This window comes from Sus scrofa, chromosome 14 (assembly GCF_054392235.1).
Source record: "Sus scrofa isolate SSC_HxYL_T2T_F1_AM1 chromosome 14, Sscrofa_HxYL_maternal_Yorkshire_Landrace_v2.0, whole genome shotgun sequence".
NCBI classification, from domain to species: domain Eukaryota; kingdom Metazoa; phylum Chordata; class Mammalia; order Artiodactyla; family Suidae; genus Sus; species Sus scrofa.
In genome coordinates this window covers 80367500-80385709 of record NC_139396.1, presented here as the reverse complement: position 1 = coordinate 80385709, position 18210 = coordinate 80367500, and the positions used below count along the sequence as shown (strand labels likewise).

The following is an 18210-nucleotide window of genomic DNA, read 5'->3' as shown; positions in this document are numbered from 1 at the left end:
GGGACACAGGGAACACCTGTGAATAGGATGCCTGGAGAACCTGCACCCCAACCATACTTGCGCATGACCTTCCGTGGACCCATAGTTTAAACAAATTTAAGCAACCATGATTGAGGCAGATCAGTCTGGTGCCTCTGCTCTCTTCTTGAATAGCAGAGTAAAACTAAATCCTTAAACTCATGGGTCCAGTGTCAATTTTAGCTCTTAGACAAAAGGGAATACGTCACATTCGAGAGTGTGGGACATTAACAAAGCAGACCAGCGGGGAAGGGCACGTCTGCTAGGGATGAAGGCTACTGCTGGATTATACGAGGGTCACGGCACCTCAACCCCATAAGCAGATGCACCCCCCCTTTTTTTTTCCTGCTTTTTAGGGCTGAACCCAAGGCATAGGATAGGAGGTTCCTGGGCTAGGTAGGGGTCGAATCAGAGCTGCAGCTGCCGGCCTACACCACAGCCACAGCAACACTAGATCTGATCCGCTTCTGCAACCTACACCACAGCTCACGGCGACGCCAGATCCTTAATTCCCTGAGCGGGGCCAGAGATCGAAGCCACATTTTCATGGACACTAGTTGGGTTCTTAACCTGCTAAGCCACAGCGGGAACTCCCAGATGCATTCCATTTTTAAAGCCTGCTCATGCCCAAGTATGGTTGCTGCCTTCTTCCAGAGGAGTCTGAGCTCAATAAGGCGTCTTGAACTGCCTCGATTAGTCTGTAACAATTATGACAGGAATGTTGGCGGGGGGGAGGGTTTGGACCATCTTTTCTTCATGACGTTGAGTTTAGCTCGTAAATGGCTTTGAGAACTGGTACAAAAAAGGTCTAGTCACGGGAGGGGTAACGGGGTCATCTGGGTGAAGATGTTTCCTTTTGAAGAGCTAAGAGGATGGATCACACCCAATCACCACTGTGCCAACCAGAGTCAGAGTGGACCTGATGCTGAGACAAAGATTCTGATTAGCCCAAGGTCTGAGTTGCAAATTCTTGAATTTTCCTGAGCTGTCTATTGTCACCAGGTGATGTGCTACCCTATGGAGTAGTGCCCCACACAACCTCAACTCTGTCCATATTTTCTAAAAAAAATGTGTGGACAATTCAGGAAGGTCAGGGAACCAAAGTCGTCTCCCTTGGCAGACAGAATCCCACATTCTTTGGGTTGAACTTGGGTACCGCTGCCCTTGAAGCGCTGGCTGGCTGGGATGTCTCTGCTTTTCTCTCCTTTATCTGCAGGTGCCAACCCCCAGCTCGCCTCCAACTTCAGCTGAGAAAGGCTCTGAGAGCGGAGGGCAGGCCTGGGAGAAGCCTTCCTGGTTCTCTGGCAAAGGTCTTCACTTTCTAGGCGAGCAGGCTGAAGCCCAACCCAAGTGTTCGTCTCAGGAGCCTGCTGTCCAGCCTTCAGGCGGGCACAGAGTGTTCACTCCAGTGACTGGTCCAAAGGCCCGCAGCCCAGCTGCTGGGCTGCGACCACAACCAGAATCCCTGGGTGGACAGTTCCGTCACCGCTGTGTGCGCCATTCTGCCTTTTCAACCTCCCACCCCGACCCAAGCTCCCCGAAAAAGATCTACTTCATAGCAGCAATTTTATTCTGAAGGGGGTGGAAGGGAACTAGGCAAAGATACACACAAGGAGGGAGACTGAGATAAAGTGATACATACTGTTTTAAATTAAAAAAAGGAACACAAAATGCAAAAGGACCTTAGAGGTTAAATACTATGCCGTGAGCAGGGACAGCTCAGGGCTGCACAGGACCCTGTGTATTTCATACCCATGGACACCTTTGCACCAACTCTCCTCATTTGGTTAGCTTGCCGTGCACTTGATAAATAAAGATAAACTTAAAAAGCAGCCTTCCCTTGAGAAACTCATCACGGAATAAGGAGTGACAGAGATGTGAATAATGCAGGATTCAGTGGGGCCAGTACTATGCAAATATTGATGCAGTGGGGGAACAGAGGAGACAGAATAGATGCTTTTACATTCTCCAAGGGCTGTAAGGCAACGGTGTGGGCAGAACATGCCAGAGAAAATGCTGCTCCCCCTGCCTGGGCTGCTCTGGACAGAGGGAGTCTGCGTTCCTGCCCTTTGGTGCAAGTTCCATGGAGTCAGGGTCGGGAGCACGGGAAATAACCAGGCCATGGGCCTGGGGCTTTTAGAGTCCACTCGACCACCTTCTGGTGGACTGCTTACCAAGCAGATGGGCCCTCTCATGTTTCCACCCGGAACTAGTACTTTGTCAGGACACTTGCACTCTGTCGATTAAGGGAGCAGGACGCGCCCCTGCCTTCTGCAGCAGGTTCTTCTAGACAACCTCCTCCTACTGCTTCTCGGAGCTAAAGGTCCTTGTACCTGAATTAACTTGAGAGGAGCTTTCAACTCACCCCTCCCCCTAAGGTGCTCAGGACCAGAGGTGCAGATACCAGGTGACAAGGAACCCTGTCTAGGGGGACAGCAGACCTCCATCCTCTGCAGCAGCTAATTTCAGAGCGCGCCTGGTCTCCTGGGGAAAAGAATCTGAATTCCCTTCCTGAAGCATGCATGGCACAGAGGACCGGAACCTACACCTAGAGCAGGTGAGTGGAGAGGGGAGGGCGGCAGTGAACAGCTTCCCCCAGATGCTGCCATCTGGACACACAGGGAATTTTCAAACAGGGGCCCCAGATGGCCTGGCCATCCGTGGGTCCTGCCAGCCACCCAGGAGCAGAGGCTGCAGCCGTGGAAGGAGTGTAGCAGCAAATGGCAGAAAATCCTCATCTGGATCATGGGGACCCACATGTGAAGTCCTGAGGGTGCCAGGGGGTGGGGGTGGGGGCAAGCCTCTCCCTTTTTTATGCCTACTTTTATCTGTGGACAAAAGGAGCTTACTACGGAGCAGATTCACCTCCTAATTCATGGAAACATTCACCAGAAACGGTGGAAGGCAGCCAGAGGGCCCCTGAGGTCAGCCAGCTGGACACCATTCCCAAACATGTTAGAAGAGGAAGCCAGAGCCTGGACTAGAACCCCATGCCAGAGCCTGCACGGACCCCAGCCACCAGGCGTCCAAGCCTGCACTTGTCCTGCCAAACCCAGTGGCTTGGGCCTCTGAAGAGAAGTCCCCCATGTCTGACCTCATCACGCTAGGAGGAAAGATACCACCTGTGTCCTGGATGGTCCCCTCTCCATTCCAGGTAGGAACAGAGGTGGAGGACAAGTGACTCTTGCAGGGTCACAGCTGGTGCCTGACTTCTGCCCGGTGCTCCCTCCCATGGCTGGAGGCCCAGGTCTCCCTAAGGAAACGCCCCAAGGTAACCCAAGCCACCCCCAGGTTTTTCTCCTCAAAGATGCATAGAGCATCTAAACGCCCTCGCCCTGGAGGCTGCGGTTTTTACCTTCAAATGCCCGGGCAGCATCCACGAGGTGGGTCCAATCTAACCCCGTGGCAGTGTCTGGGAGGGGCATCAGGCCAGGATCTGCGCACTTGGACTTGTCTGATAGGGACCCATCGGAGAACCAGAACTCATCTAGACAGAAACAAAACCAGTGCAACAGTCAGATGGTAGTGCTGGTACTGGCCAGGCATTTAGAGGGGCCCCGGGGGCTTCTTGTGACAGACCTCCTGCCCCATAAAGGCAGAGACATCCTGCAGCAGTGACCCTACAGACACACGGTGGGGGAGAAGGGGTTCTGGGAAAGAGCCATGGCCTTTGCATGTATAAGAAAAGCGGGGGTGAGGAGTTTCCGTCGCGGCTCAGTGGTAACGAACCCGGCGAGCATCCATGGGGATGTGGGTTCGATTCCAGACCCTGCTCAGTGGGTTAAGAATCTGGCATTGCTGTGGCTGTGGTATAGGCCAGCAACTGCAGCACTGATTAGACCCCTAGCCTGGGAACATCCATATACCACAGGCATGGTCCTAACACAAACAAAAAAAAAAAAAAAAAAAAAAAAAGAGAGAGAGAGGGAAAGAAAGGAAGGAAGGAAGGAAGAAAAGAGGTGAGCTTCCCTTGGGCAGGTGTGTCCTGAGGCTGACCAACCCCAGGACCACAGCCTGCTTCCCTCCGGGTGACCTGCCCTATGTGCTGGGTGGGTCAACTTCTCTCTTCTGATGGTTTAAAAAGCTTCCTGAAAAACACAGTTATCTAAGCTGAGCACTAAGATGCCAGGAATATCAGTTTATTACAAAAATGCAGAAAGATTACCTTTGTTTCTTTAGGAGCAGACAGGAATGAGAGGGAACAGTATTTTTCACCCTAGGCACAAAAACGGTGGTTGGCTCACTCTTTTGACTTTACTGGGACGGCTTGATCGCAGGCTAAACCAGAACCCTCTCCCCCTCCTGCACTGCGTGTTTCCTAGTCTCGCATTGTCTGTGCAGACTTCCGCCTTTCTTCTTCTCTTAATGTCTCATTACAGGGCTCGAATCGTTCATGCCACTAACCGTACTGGTGGCATCTATGGACGAATTTTCAAAAGGCTTCAACTGGACTTTCTCTAACATGCCTTTTCTGAACCTGCCCAGGGTGCAGCATGCAGCTGCTTGCCGACACATCTGACTAATTAGACCAATCAAAATAATGACCACCTGGCTGTGCGAGCCTGCAATGAAGTCAAGGAAAGGATGCAATTAACCAAGGGCACCTGTAATTGGGGGTGGCTGTGAAACGCTGGCATCTGGACTAGGACGTGTGATTCGAGACACGAAACCTCTCTCTCTCCTGGCACCTTCCACACGCAGCTCCTAGCCCGCCTCTGACAGCTGCACCTGTCATACCCCGTTTTTCATACCACCCCATTTAGATGTGGGACCACCACCCTGCCATTTTGAAGGGCACCCAGTAGTGGGTATTTTATCAACACTCTTCCTGCCACCCTCTGTCTCCACATGCTTGTCTCCGTTGAACTAACAGCCCTTCCAGAATGTTCTGTGTGTGATGTTCTCTGTCCTTGTCTCCTCCTCTCTTGATGGCCCCTTCTGAACCCAGGGAGGCACTGCAGGGCAGAGGCTGGGCTGGCTCCGCCCACATCCTGTCTTCACCCAGGAGCTGAAGGTTCAAACCCCCAGGCAGAAAAGCCAGGAAGCCCAAGGACCTTCAGCCCCTTACCTATCACTTTCTCTTGTCTCTCAAACACTTGGGCTGCTTTGCTCAAAGCAGGTTTTCTGCACCGAGTGTAAAGAAATTATTCAACTGGCTGGGAATGACTTTTGCCAATGATGTCCCTGCAACTGCATTCATCAGGAACAAGGGTACGCCTCACAGTGCTGGGAAGGGAGTCCAGGGCCGGCTGGGAGTAAAGAAATAATACTTCACCGGAGCTTTGGGCATCTGAGAGCCTACAGCCAAACCTGAGGCACATTCTATTTGAAGCCCACGTTCTCCCCAGTGCCCCAGACAATGCCCTGGCTGGCTCTAACCGGGGTCAGGCAGAGAGGAGATGACAGAGGACAAAAGGGGACAATGCAGTGAGAAAAGAGTGCTGGGCTTAAGTCCCGTGTCCCCTGCTCGTGTCCCTCCCACAGCTGTGGACTCAAAGAGCATATTCTCCAAACACCCAATGGGGTGCCGATAAGGGAAACCGGACCATCTCGGGTTAAAGATGAGAGCTCTGACTGTGTGCAGCACAAATCTGAAGCTTGGGGGCTGTGGAGCTCAGCCTGAGTGAGGCAGCGGGAGGGTGGGTCCAGCGACCCACACAGCTCAGTGGGCACTCTTGCTCACCACCCGGCACTCAACGCATGTGAGACCACGCACCAGGCAGCACTGAGGACTCTGGGAAGGTGTCAGGGTGTAAGTGTCACTGGCAGAGGCAAGTGCAGGACATGCTTTTCAGCCCTCCAACTTTCATGGAGAACCAGGAGGCCAGAGGCAGGAACGTGGTGGGTCATACTCCTTCTTTAATAGAAACGATGACCCCACTTCCCCTAGTGTCAATGGGACTTCTGTGTTTATTTGATGCTCTGGAATTGGCAAAGATGATGAGTAGCCTGGAGAAGATTCCCTTCCTGAAGAGTCTATCTGGGAGTTCCTATTGTGGCTCCATGGTAACGAACCTGACTCGTATCCATGAGGATGTGGGTTCGATCCCTGGCCTCACTCAGTGGGTTAAGGATCCGGCATTGCCATGAGCTGTGGTGTAGGTCACAAACACAGCTTGGATCCAGTGTGGCTGTGGCCAGCAGCTGTAGCTCCAATTCAACCCTAGCCTGGGAAGAGCCTTCCATATGCCGTGGGTGCGACCCCAAAAGGACAAAAAACGAAAAAAAAAAAAAGAGTCTATGTGGAGTATATCCACACAACTGTCCCTGGTGTGCTGGTTAAATGCCTGCTGTATGCCTGGTGGTGAGGCAAAGCCGTGGGTCAACCAGACGAAGCCCATCCTCTCATGAAGCTTAGAAGGGACACAGAATGAGAGAGGAAACAAATAAATGAGAACACATAAGCAGACACAGGTCTTTCAAAAATAAAACCAGGAGACGTGGCCCAGGAGCCTGATGGCATCTTTGGGGAAGGCCTGGCTGGGGAGGTGACTCTTGCCAGGACACAACCGAGAAGCAGCTGCTTGAGGAAGAGAGCAGTTCCGGGAGAAAAGCTGTGAGTGATCATGGAGTGAAGCCCAAAGGCATCGTCTTTCAGTGAAACAGGGGAGCCTCATGTCAAGGACTGTCACCTTCAATGGACTAAGGCACGTCCGTTCCTGTCTGGATTACCAAAAGGAAAAGCTCCCCTGGCCTCTGCCCCCGCCCATGCTTGGAAAATCATATAACTGGGGGACAAAAAAATGACCTTTTTTTTGGGGGGGGGGATTTGAGACTCCAAATCACCAAAAATCCTTTACAACACTTTAAACTGACATTAGGCATCACTGCTTCTATTGCCCAGGTGACGTTCACTCAGCATCTGAAAGCATCTGTTCAAGGTGCTACCAGGTATCGTCTCTGAAGAGAGGGATAAATAGCCAGCACGACACAGGCTCTGCCCTTGAAGAGCCATCAAGGGGCAGATGCACTCTGTTGCTGCTGGTCTGGGGTCTGGGGAAGGCACCTGCAGGGAGCCAGCCCCTGTGCTTGGTGCAACCACGGCAGCTGTAACCAAGATGTTTCCCAAACTTTCCAGATGGGGAAGAAAAGGCATGACTGGCCTTAGGGAGCAAAGCCTGGTACATCAAGGCCAGTTCTCTGAAGCCAACGCTGCCCCAGAGCCCAGGCTCCTCCTCTGGCCAATCTCGGAAGGAAAGTGACTCATGGCTTCTTAAGGGCAGCTAATGTCCAGACACGGCCACCTGGGCTCCCTGCTCTCTGGCCTGGACATCGATCCTGTGGCTTCTTGTTTGTTTATCTGGACCCTGAAATCACAGGGACCATCTTGATTGAGTCTGACTTTACTGCTGTTGTTATAAACGCCCAGGAGCCTTCATGACAGCACTTCCTGGTGGTCAGATAGATGAGGTTTCACAATCACTCTCCAGAAACCAACAGAGGTTTACTAGAGGGGAGACTGGGAGCATCAGAAAAAAAAAGAGAGATGCGTCATGCTGAGACGGAGGGCACCCTGCCTCTGATGGTCATGGCCACGGCTGTGATGCCAATAGATCAAGGACGACGCTTCTGCTGACCAGCAGCTCGGGTCACCTGAGCCACATGTCACTCAGATGCTAGGGGTCTGTGGCATCCTGCATGTGTACCAAATCTACAGGAAAATGCTAGTTTCTTTTATTCTAAACTTCCTGCACCCCTTTTAAACTCCAAGGGGCATCTTTTGGAAGGGTGTAGGTCATACCTATAGGATTTGGGAACAGGTATAAGCCAATACTCTGTTTTCATCTTTCAAAACTTAAGAACTCTGGAGTTCCCATCAATGGCTCAGTGGTTAACGAATCCGACTAGGAACCATGAGGTTGCGGGTTCGATTCCTGGCCTTGCTCAGTGTGTTAAGGATCCGGCGTTGCCGTGAGCTGTGGTGTAGGTTGCAGACTCGGCTCAGATCTGGTGTTGCTGTGGCTGTAGCGTAGGCCGGTGGCTACAGCTCCGATTAGACCCCTAGTCTGGGAACCTCCATATGCCGAGGGAGCAACCCTAGAAATGGCAAAAAGACAAAAACAAACAAAAACTTAAGAACTCTCATTAGTCCATCCATATAGGAAGACCTCCATCACTTCTTGGAGTTTGGATCAGGAATTCTTAAGCATTCTGTAAACTTGCCACATGGCCCTAGCAGCTCCTGTTTTTATACCTCCAGGTTGAAGACATAATAATATATCACATTGAGGGGCTCCCCTGTAAGGAGATATGGATCATGACACGGGTCACACACAAAATGTATTTGTTAAGTATCATTTGTCTTCCAAGGCTGGATTAAGCTCCTGATCACAGAAGAAGAGAAATTCTGAGACAGGTTCAGGTTTGAGTCTAAACCTGTCTGAACGAGGAGTCGCCACAGTGGTACAGCAGGTTAAGAATCTGACTACAGTGGCTTGGGGCACCAAGGAGGCATGGGTTCGATCCTGGGCCCCGTTCAGTGGGTTAAAGGATCCAGCCTTGCAGCTACAGCTCAGATTTAATCCGTAGCCCAGGAATTTCCATATGCTGAGTGTGGCCATAAAGATAAATAAATAAATGAAATAAAACTGAAGGAGAAGGCTGGGGCTGTGATCATCTCATGGAGGAAGATAGGGTGTGGTCATGAGGTCTCTTGACATCCACTGTGAAAAGATGGACTCGCCAACCTTGCCCCGCGCTGTCCTTGCTCCAAATGAGGACCAAGATCCGAGCGAGTATCTACAAGTGGAAGGTCGGGTGCTCCCTAGGAACAGGTGGTTTCTACATGCTCTTGCTGCACCTACCCAGCCACTGAATCATCCAGGGCTACAGGCGCTCGCACAACTGACCTCCATTCCAAGTTCTGGCATGAAGCTAGGTCCCTGAGAAACTAAGAGAAACACCTAGGCGACCTCACAGAGTCCCCATGTCTCGCTCACAGGCACCTGCTGGGCACATGTCAACTCTCTGGCTTGTTCCGATGTCGGACTGTCGAACTGCCAGGAGAGTCAGCTTTTTCACAGGGGTTCTGCTGAGCAACCAGAAACCACAGAACGCAAAGGATGATGGTAACTAATAAGCACATAGCTGAATGTGGGAGTCGGAGGTCCCACAGTCGAGCGTCCGCCCAAGGACAGCCTGATGCTTGGAGCCGACCCCCGTGCTGGGCAGGGTGAAGGGAATCAGGAGTTCTGGGGGAGGCACATTCATTCAAATCACCTCCACATCCTATTTACATCTTGTCATTTTATCCATCAAACCTAGAGAGCTTTTTTTCTGAGCAGGTTGTGGAGTTTAGAGATTAGAGGAGTCACACGGCCAAATAAGGAGGTTTCATCAGAGAATAGCAAACAGCAAGGGCCACTCTTATTGCTTTTCCTTGAGAAGCGAACAATGAAGGCACGCGAGGCGGGTCTGAACTTGGAGAGTGAATAGCGAGCGTATCCTGCCTATTTCCACCGCGCCTTTCTGCTTTGAACACACTTAAAAAGGATATAGCCCTTCAGCAGGTAAATGGAGAAATAAATTGGTCTATCCAGACAATAGAACATTAGTCAGCACTTAAAAAAAAAAAAAAAAAAAGAGGTATCAAGCCATGGAAAGATATGGAGGACACTGAATGCATTTTACTAAGTGAATTACTAAAGAAGTTGATGTGCAAAGCTACAGACCATAGCATTCCAACTATAGGATGTTCTGGAAAAGACAAAACTGTGGAGAGAGTAAAAGGACCAGTGATGACCAGGGGTTAGGGAGCGAGAGGGATGAACAGTTGGAGCACAGAAGACTTTTAGGAAAATGAAAATATTCTGTATAATACCACAATGGGAGTTCCATGTCATTATGCATCTGTCCAAACTCAAAACTCACAGAATGTACAACACTGGGAGTGACGCCTAATGTCAAGCCTGGACTCTAGGTGATGATGACATGTCAATGGACACTAACAGATGCACTACTGTGGGGAGGGGAGAGTGTGCATGTGTGCGGACAGGGTGTGTATGTGGGAAATCTGTGTGCCTTCTGCTCAGTTTTGCTGTGAACCTAAAGCTGCTCGAGGTAAATAATGGTTATTAATAAAAATAGTGGGGGGTTCCTGCTGTGCCGTAGCGGAAATGAATCTGACTATTATCCACGAGGTTTCGGGTTGGGTCCCTGGCCTCGCTCAGTAAGTTAAGAATCCGGTGTTGCTGTGAGCTGTGGTGTAGTTTGCAGATGCGGCTTGGACCCTGCATTGCTGTGGCTGTGGCAGAGGCTGGTGGCTACAGCTCTGATTTGACCCCTAGCCTTGGAACCTCCATATGTCACAAGTGCAGCCCTAAAAAAAGAAAAAAAAAAAAAAAAAAAGGAAAGAAAGAAAAATAGTGAAGCCAAAATAAAAAAGGATATACAGCTGGCCCGTAAACAATGCGGAGGTTGGTGCATGGACCTCCTGTGCAGTTGAAAATCTGCGTATAATTTTACAACTGGCCTTTGTATCTGAAATGCCACATTTCCTGACTCGACCAACTGTGGGTCGTGTAGTCCTGTGGTATTTACACTGGAAAAAGTCTTCAGGAAAGTGGATCCATGAAGTTCTAACCTGTGTTGTTCAAGCTGTAGGTCTTTCACAGGGAACCAAGTGAACGTAAGAAGGGAAGTACTGCCTTTAACACATAAGCCATAGATGTCACAATCACACCTCATTTTAAATGAAATACATAACAAGAGTTTTATTGGTTTTAGGAAAGCTTTCTTTTTTTGTCTTTTTAGGGTTGCACCTGTGGCACATGGAGGTTCCCAGGCTAGGGATCTAATAGGAGCTGTAGCCACCAGCCTATACCACAGTCACCACAACGCCAGATCTGAGCCAAGTCTGTGACCTACACCACAGCTCACGGCAAAGCTGGATCCTTAACCCACTGAGCGAGGCCAGGGATTGAACCTGCAAGCTCACGGTTCCTAGTCGGATTTGTTTCTGCTGAGCCACGACAGGAACTCTAAGAAAGCTTTTTAAGTAGCCATTAAAATTATCTATTTACAAAAAAGGACAAACACTTGGAGAAATACTCGGGTATTAGACTATGTCTGTCTGAACTTTCATACCTTTACCAAGAGGGAATATAAGGGTTTTGCCAATCCAGGCAAATGGACTTTTCATAATGGGCAGGATATTCTGTTACTTAAGGAAATAGATTAAGAATTTTATGAGGCTAGGTTCATTTCCAATTATGTTAAACATCAGAAAGATTATTAGAACTTTTATTTCATTTGGCCTGGGACTTACATGTGTATTATGAAGTTCAAATTGGTTCTAAAGATAATGCTTTCTATGATGAAATTAAAAAAAAAAACCTGACGATGAATATATTTCTGATTAAATCCTTATTCTTCCCATACAATAGAAATTAACTATGAAGAAAGGAAATAAAGCTAACTAATTTTAAAAAAAATCACCCTTTAACACTGACTTGTTAATAAGGAACTAATATGATGTAAAAATGAAGGGTTTTAGGATTTGAAGGAAAATCATCTAGAAATTATCCAGTCAATTCATGGCCAGTAAATTGGGGTGAATAGGATACAGAGACTCTAAGTGACAACCTAAGGACATCATGCTGCTGTGGGAAGAGCCAGGTCTGGGGCTCAGGTGTTCTGACAGCCACCCACCACCCTCTCCATCATCAGCTCTTGAAGGTCAAGAAGAAAGAGACACAAAAATTTAAAAAACCAACCTTCCTCCTTAGATGCTGCCCACTGGAAAAATCTACCCCTGTGCTACAGTTTTCTCTTCATAAAATCAGGTTTAATAGACGCTGTTTCTTTATGGATGTATACCCGAGCTAAGGTATAATGGTCACTATTTTACTCAATCAAGATGTTTACTATGGGTTTTTCAATTTTCTGCCAAGTTGGTAGTGGTGCTTAACTTTAAAAATGTCCTCCTGGGGGCCTTTATCACATTTAAAAATTAGAAAAAAAAAAAAAAGAAAGAAACATCACCCAATGATGTGAAGTTTGAAACAGAACCAAGACCCCCCCACCCAGGCCCCCATAGGAGACCCTCTGCCGAGCCCGTGAGGCAGGTGGCCCACCCTGGCACTTACTGCGCAGGCTCCCCAGGCTGGGTGCCGGCTGGGTGCGGGGGGGCAGCGTGCTGTGGTAGGGCGGGGTGGTGCTGAACAGGATGTCGTTGGGCAGTGCCTGGTCCAGGATGGAGCTTCGGGAGCTGCCGAAGGAAGACCCCCTCCGATGGCTGCAGATGCTCTCGTCCGAGAGGGTGCGGTACAGTGAGCGCCGTGGGGACAGATTCCCATAGAAGGAAAACTAGGAGTTCACACAGGGGAGAGGGGAGAGACATGTCAGAAAGCCGAGCACGGGGACTCACTGAGTAACTTGGGGCGAGGGGTCAGGGTGCCACACCACCATGGGAGCATCTCTGAGTGGTCTCTGAGCGGTTCCCCCAGTGGGCAGAGCCTCAGCTCAGGGAGGCTACACCAGGCACGTGGGTCACCCAGGCAAATGCACAAGTGCTTCCTGCAGTTATTGGATTTGGATGTTTGCCTCCTTTGACATTCTGTGAAATATTACCGTAAATTAGACATGCACAGCTTTATTAATTCTGAAATGTTAAATGGAACCTCCATAACCTTGGAACTGTGGCAGCTTCTGAAAATACGTCAGGTTTCCATCTCAGGCAATAGTTATTCAAAACCACACCTAGTGCTGGCTTGACTTTAATTGGAAATGACTACATTTTCATATTAGGCAATTTCTGTACCAGTCAACTACATGCAAGGTTCAATCTCATCTGGATAAGAAGAGTAATATTCATTCTTGAGCCCTGCAGTTAAGCCCCACCAAGGGTGTTATTGGTCCAGTAAAATCTTATTGTGCTTTACAGTCTCACTCGCAAAAGTCTATTACAGTTGTTGAAAATGGAGTTATAATAATCAATCATAACCAGATTTACAGAAAGCACTAAAGTCATTGTGCATTAAATAGCAGATAGGGAGGAAAATTCTTTTTTTTTTTTTTTTTTTTCAGGGCCTCAACTGTGGCATATGGAAGTCCCAGGTTAGGGGCTGAATCGGAGCTGTAGCTGCCAGCCTACACCACAGGCACAGCAACACCAGATCAGAGCCGCATCTGTGACCTAAACCATGGCTCGTGGCAACCCTGGATCCTTAACGCATGGAGTGAGGCCAGGCATTGAAACCATATCCTCTTGGGTACTAGCTGAGTTCGTTACGGCTGAGCCACGGCAGGACCTCCCGAAACTTCTTACTAAAGAAGCAAGTAGTCAAAAACTCAAGAAAAATGAAATCAAATCTGAATTTCCTTCTCCTTCTTCTATATTCTGAACCACATTCCTTTTATATAAATAATAGTAACAGCCAGAATGTTTGCATCAAGCAAATATAGAAATGGCTATTTACGTTTGAGAGTGCAGCCAGAAGGCTAAAAATATTTCTATTGTATATGTTCCCTCCATTCTGTCAAGTCTGTCCAGCTGATGAATGGGAACCAGAGTGTGTGTGAACTACCAAGTTTACACTACGAAAAGAGGTGATTTGTCTTCGAAGGAAAAAAACACCTGTCAAGGAAAAAGTTCATTCCTATGAAAAGGAAAGCTATTTGTGCTTTTGTTAACAACAGTCTACACTGCAGCTTATACAGTGTTATATATGGGATTTGATACAATTTTTTTTTGTTAAAGCTTCACTCTGACTGAATTCTTCTGGGATTCCCTCTTCACACACGGCCAGCGGGCTCATCAGAACATGATTACAGGCCCATTAGATTAAAGCAGCTTTGAGGTAGGATCTAATTAGAGTGTTCGTCTAAGAACACAATTAGGTTAATTGTGCAGCATTGTTTTATTATAGGGAAGACAGGAGCAGAAAGACTTGCTGTTTACCCTGACCACAGTCAATATGGCAAGGCCAGACTTTATTCTTTTCATTTGGACAAGAGAGCACTGGATAGAGGGGAGAAGACCTGCATTTCATTGCTGACTCAGCCACCAAATATCTATGGGAACACCTCAGTTACCTGCAAAAAGATGAGACTGGGCTAGATTACCTGTGTGTCCTTTTCAGATGTTCCATCACTTACCAAAGTGGTTTAAGAGATGTAATAATAAAGCATGAAACTAAAACTAATCAGGACCCTAAGTAACAGTAACGAGGGACTGCTCCCTAGCGACGGAGGTGTGCCTTGGAACATGGGGTTGGTTTGGGGGACTGCTTTGGGACTGCCGCTTGTGAGTGCCGCACAGCTTGACAAGCTCACTACAGGTTCCATCCTCTTCGTAAAGCCCGGCAGGCAGTGGAGGACCTGGCTCCAGCCCGTTTCTGGAACAGGATTACATGTAAGCAGGATGGCTTGCAGAACTCCATCCTTGGCTTGGTAGAGTTCCAGAGTGAAAGTCGGGTGGTGTGAATTTTAACAGCTACTACTGCTTTTTTTGGCCATACCCAAAGCATGCAGAAGTTCCCGGGCAAGAGATCAAACCCACCCCATAGCAATGATCTGAACCACAGCAGAGACCATGCTGGGTCCTTAACCCACTGGGCCACCAGGGAACTCCCAGCAGCTACAATTTCTTTTCTTAATAGTACATTGGACTTTTTTAAAAAATTGTGGCTCAGCAGTTAACGAACCCGACTAGCATTCGTGAGGACACGTGTTCTATCCCTGGCCTTGATCAGTGCGTTAAGGATCCAGCATTGCTGTGAGCTGTGGTATAGGTCACAGATGTGGCTCAGTTCCCGAGTGGCTGTGACTGTGGTGTAGGTTGGTGGCTACAGCTCCGATTCAACACCTAGCCTGGGAACCTCCATATGCTAAGGGTGCAGCCCTAAAAAAACACAAAAAGACCAAAAAAAAAAAAAAAAAAAAACCCTAAAAAATTACAATGACATACCATTACATACTCATTCTAATGAGTAATTAGAAGAGTAACAGCTACTGTTTCTGATCACCCGTTATGTGCTGTGTGGGTTATCTTTGCTTGTAACTCTGCAGTACATTTTTGTTGCCTTCCTTTTTTCAGAGGATGACACTGGGCCTAGAGGTCACCTGCACAAAATCACACCTGACAGTGGCAGGAGCCGAGATTGGAGGCCAGGCCTACCTGCCTCTGGCTCCCTCTGTCCACCTGGAAAGCTGCCCTTTCTGACGTCCTCAGGCTTACTCTGCTTTCCTGGTGGAGTAAGAGTGAAAACAGCTGACCGGACAGACAGCTATGGGGAGGATCATGAGAAAAACCACCCAAGGGAGAACTCGGGGGTGGGGGGTGGGGCTGGTGTCTCTTGAGGCTTTTCCTGAGTGTTTCCCGGAACATGAAAGCCCCACCCAAGGTGCTAACCTTTCTCCTCCCCTCCTCCACCAAGGGGCTGTCGGGAAGCATCAGTTTCAGAAAGTCTTCTTTCGACAGCACGTGTTGAGTTTCCGGAACAGCATCGCCCACCACAGTCTGCTGTGGCACCGCCGTGGACAGGAGCTCCATCTCCCCGTAGAGCCTGTGGCCGCAAACCAGATGGGAAACTAAGATGAGTTGTTTTGTGCAGCACCTGCAGCCTGAAGAATTAAAATCCGGTAACCAGTGTTGACCATCACTTTCACAGACACCCAGCTCTGAACGGTGCAGCTGCATCACCTTTGCTGCACTTCCTCCAGATCCCTGGAACACTTTCCATGTGTGAAACGAGCTCGACCGCAACGTGAGATTTCTGAAAAATTCAGAAACAAATCAGGTCCCCAAAGCCCTGGATGAGAAAACATGCAGCCAATTTTTCCAATAAGAGTGTGTTTTCCCTTTCCTGATCTGTGTCAGAAAACAAGAGTTTCAATAATTCATCAGAGATTATTGTGTGTTCTTTGAAGGAAACCTTGTGCTTTTCAGAACTTGAGGGAGCCTTGCTCCTGGGGCTGGACAACCACATGTCACGTCCTCCCAGGAACACGGAGAGCAGAAAGCCTGGTGTTTAAGAGCAATCGATCCAGGCATGTGCCAAGCATTTTTATTATCAGCAATTTTGCCAAGCTGCTTGGATAAATAAAGCAGCTGTCCCCTGTAATTTTGGACTGGGATTTTGTGGTTAGTAGATGCAAACTATTACATTTAGAATGGATAAGCAATGAGGTCCTGCTGTATAGCACAGGGAACTATGTCCAATCACTTGGGATAGAACATGATGAAAGATAATATGAGAAAAAGAATGTGTGTGTGTGTGTGTGTATGCCTGGATCACTTTGCTATACAGCAGAAATTGACACAACACCATAAATCAACTATATATATCAAAAAGAAATGTACTTAATGGACAACAGAAGACTGTTGAGCTGAATTATTGTTATCAGCTCTTTTCCAGGGAGAAAACTGGGGAGTCATGTGTAAAGAGTTTGGTCTGGAAGACCCATCTGAGCCAGGGAATGTTCCTGAAGACATGGTAGGCAAAGAACTCGGGGCCGTACTGTGAGCCCAAGTGGGCGATCTGTGCCACGTGACCTGGCAAAGTGGTGCTCTCGGCATCCACGGCTCAGGGTGGCAGCCACACCTGCGTGCCGCTGTCCTGTGTCACCAAAACGACACTATTCTAAAGCAAGTCTGTCTCGTCACTGTGGGATGGCTCACTGGGAAATTATCAGGATACACAACTCACAGGCATGCTCAAAATTAGAAAGAATATATCTTAAAGCACTGCCGTTCTCGCTTTGCTCCTGGGGTAGGTTCCTGAAGCACTGGAAGCACGGCTCTGGAAGCACCAGCAGTGGTGATGATGTGAATGCAGTGACCAGGGAAGCAGCTTTAAAATCTCTTAAATGTGACTGAAGATCTGGCTGGCTTGTAAGATGGCAGGACTTGAACATGGGAGCAAGGTGTACAATGAGTCAAGGATATTCCCTAATTTACACCGGTGCACAAACTCACCTGGCCGTAGTCTCACATCTGTTTCTAAGCATATCTGCAGTGACTGGGTGACATGTTATCTGACAGAATTTCAAATAGAGTTGGTGTGGTCCTGCAGGTCGGCTGTCCTGATGCATTTATCACATCCACATTAAACAGTGGCTACATCGGATGGGATGAGCAGGGCCCACCGAGAAGAGCCCTGGTCAGAAGCCTGGGAGGCCTGGGTTTGAGTCCCAGCACTAACCTGCTGTGATAAGAGGAAATAACCTCTCTGCTTACAATACTCCCCACGCTGACTTTTATTAAAGTCACTGCCACTAAATCAGTGTTAAAAATGTACGAATTTGGGAGTTCCTGTTGTGGTGCTGTGGAAACGAATCTGACTAGTAACTGTAACAATGCAGGTTTGATCCCTGGCCTCACTCAGTGGTTTAAGGATCTGGCCTTGCTGTGAGCTGTGGTGTAGGTCCCAGATGTGACTCAGACCCCTTATTGCTGTGGCTGTGGTGTGGGCTGGCAGTGGCAGATCTGATTCAACCCCTAGCCTGGGAACTTTCATAGGCTGCAGGTTCGACCCTAAAAACAAGCACAAACACTGGGGGCTCTCTGCTAAGAAGAGTTCATCCTTTTCTGGCCCTTTGGGAGGCCCTCAGCTGAAATCCAGCCTCACACTAACAAGCAAAGTGTTTCTACAAATAACTCGGGGAGCTTACAAGGCTCAGGATGGACCTCTGCAATGCACTCCAAAGATTCCATCAGACAGAAATACCAATGTTACCATGGGCACACTTGCATTTATGATCAGAACAGGTCTTTATCTCAAGATTTTCTTATAAATGACTCATTTGCAATTATTGGCATGATGCATCTTTTTTTTTTTTTAAAGCCACAATGTGCAGCAGTTTGTTGTGAGAATCTCAGTTCCTGGACCAGGGATTGAACCTGGGCCACAGCAGTAAAAGCACTGAAGTTGCTTAACCACAAGACTACCAGGGAATTCAACCCACTTTTTTTTTTTTTTTTTCTTTTTAGGGCCACACTCGCAGCATATGGAAGTTCCCAGGCTAGGGGTAAGGCTGTCTTTTAAAAAATAAGAAAACCTGGAGTACCCATCGTGGTGCAGCGGAAATGAATCCGACTAGGAACCATGAGGCTGCAGGTTCGATCCCTGGCCTCGCTCAGTGGGATAAGGATCTGGCGTTGCAGCTCAGATCCCGTGTTGCTGTGGCTCTGGCGTAGGCCGGCAGCTATAGCTCTGATTAGACCCCTAGCCTGGGAACCTCCATATGTGC

General features: G+C 48.5%; 1 protein-coding gene across 2 annotated transcripts in view; it reads right to left on the bottom strand.

Moving 5' to 3' along the window:
• The window catches only part of LOC146396811 (signal induced proliferation associated 1 like 2), a 114969-nt gene that overhangs the window by 13005 nt on the left and 83754 nt on the right, over positions 1-18210 (bottom strand). For both annotated transcript variants that reach the window (XM_084996838.1, XM_021073828.2), the window contains exons 15-17: positions 15371-15524; positions 12105-12324; positions 3374-3505 (exon numbers count right to left, since the gene is read on the bottom strand). In XM_084996838.1, coding sequence (XP_084852964.1) covers positions 3374-3505; positions 12105-12324; positions 15371-15524 — 506 coding nt within the window. The remainder of the gene's footprint in view (positions 1-3373; positions 3506-12104; positions 12325-15370; positions 15525-18210) is intronic.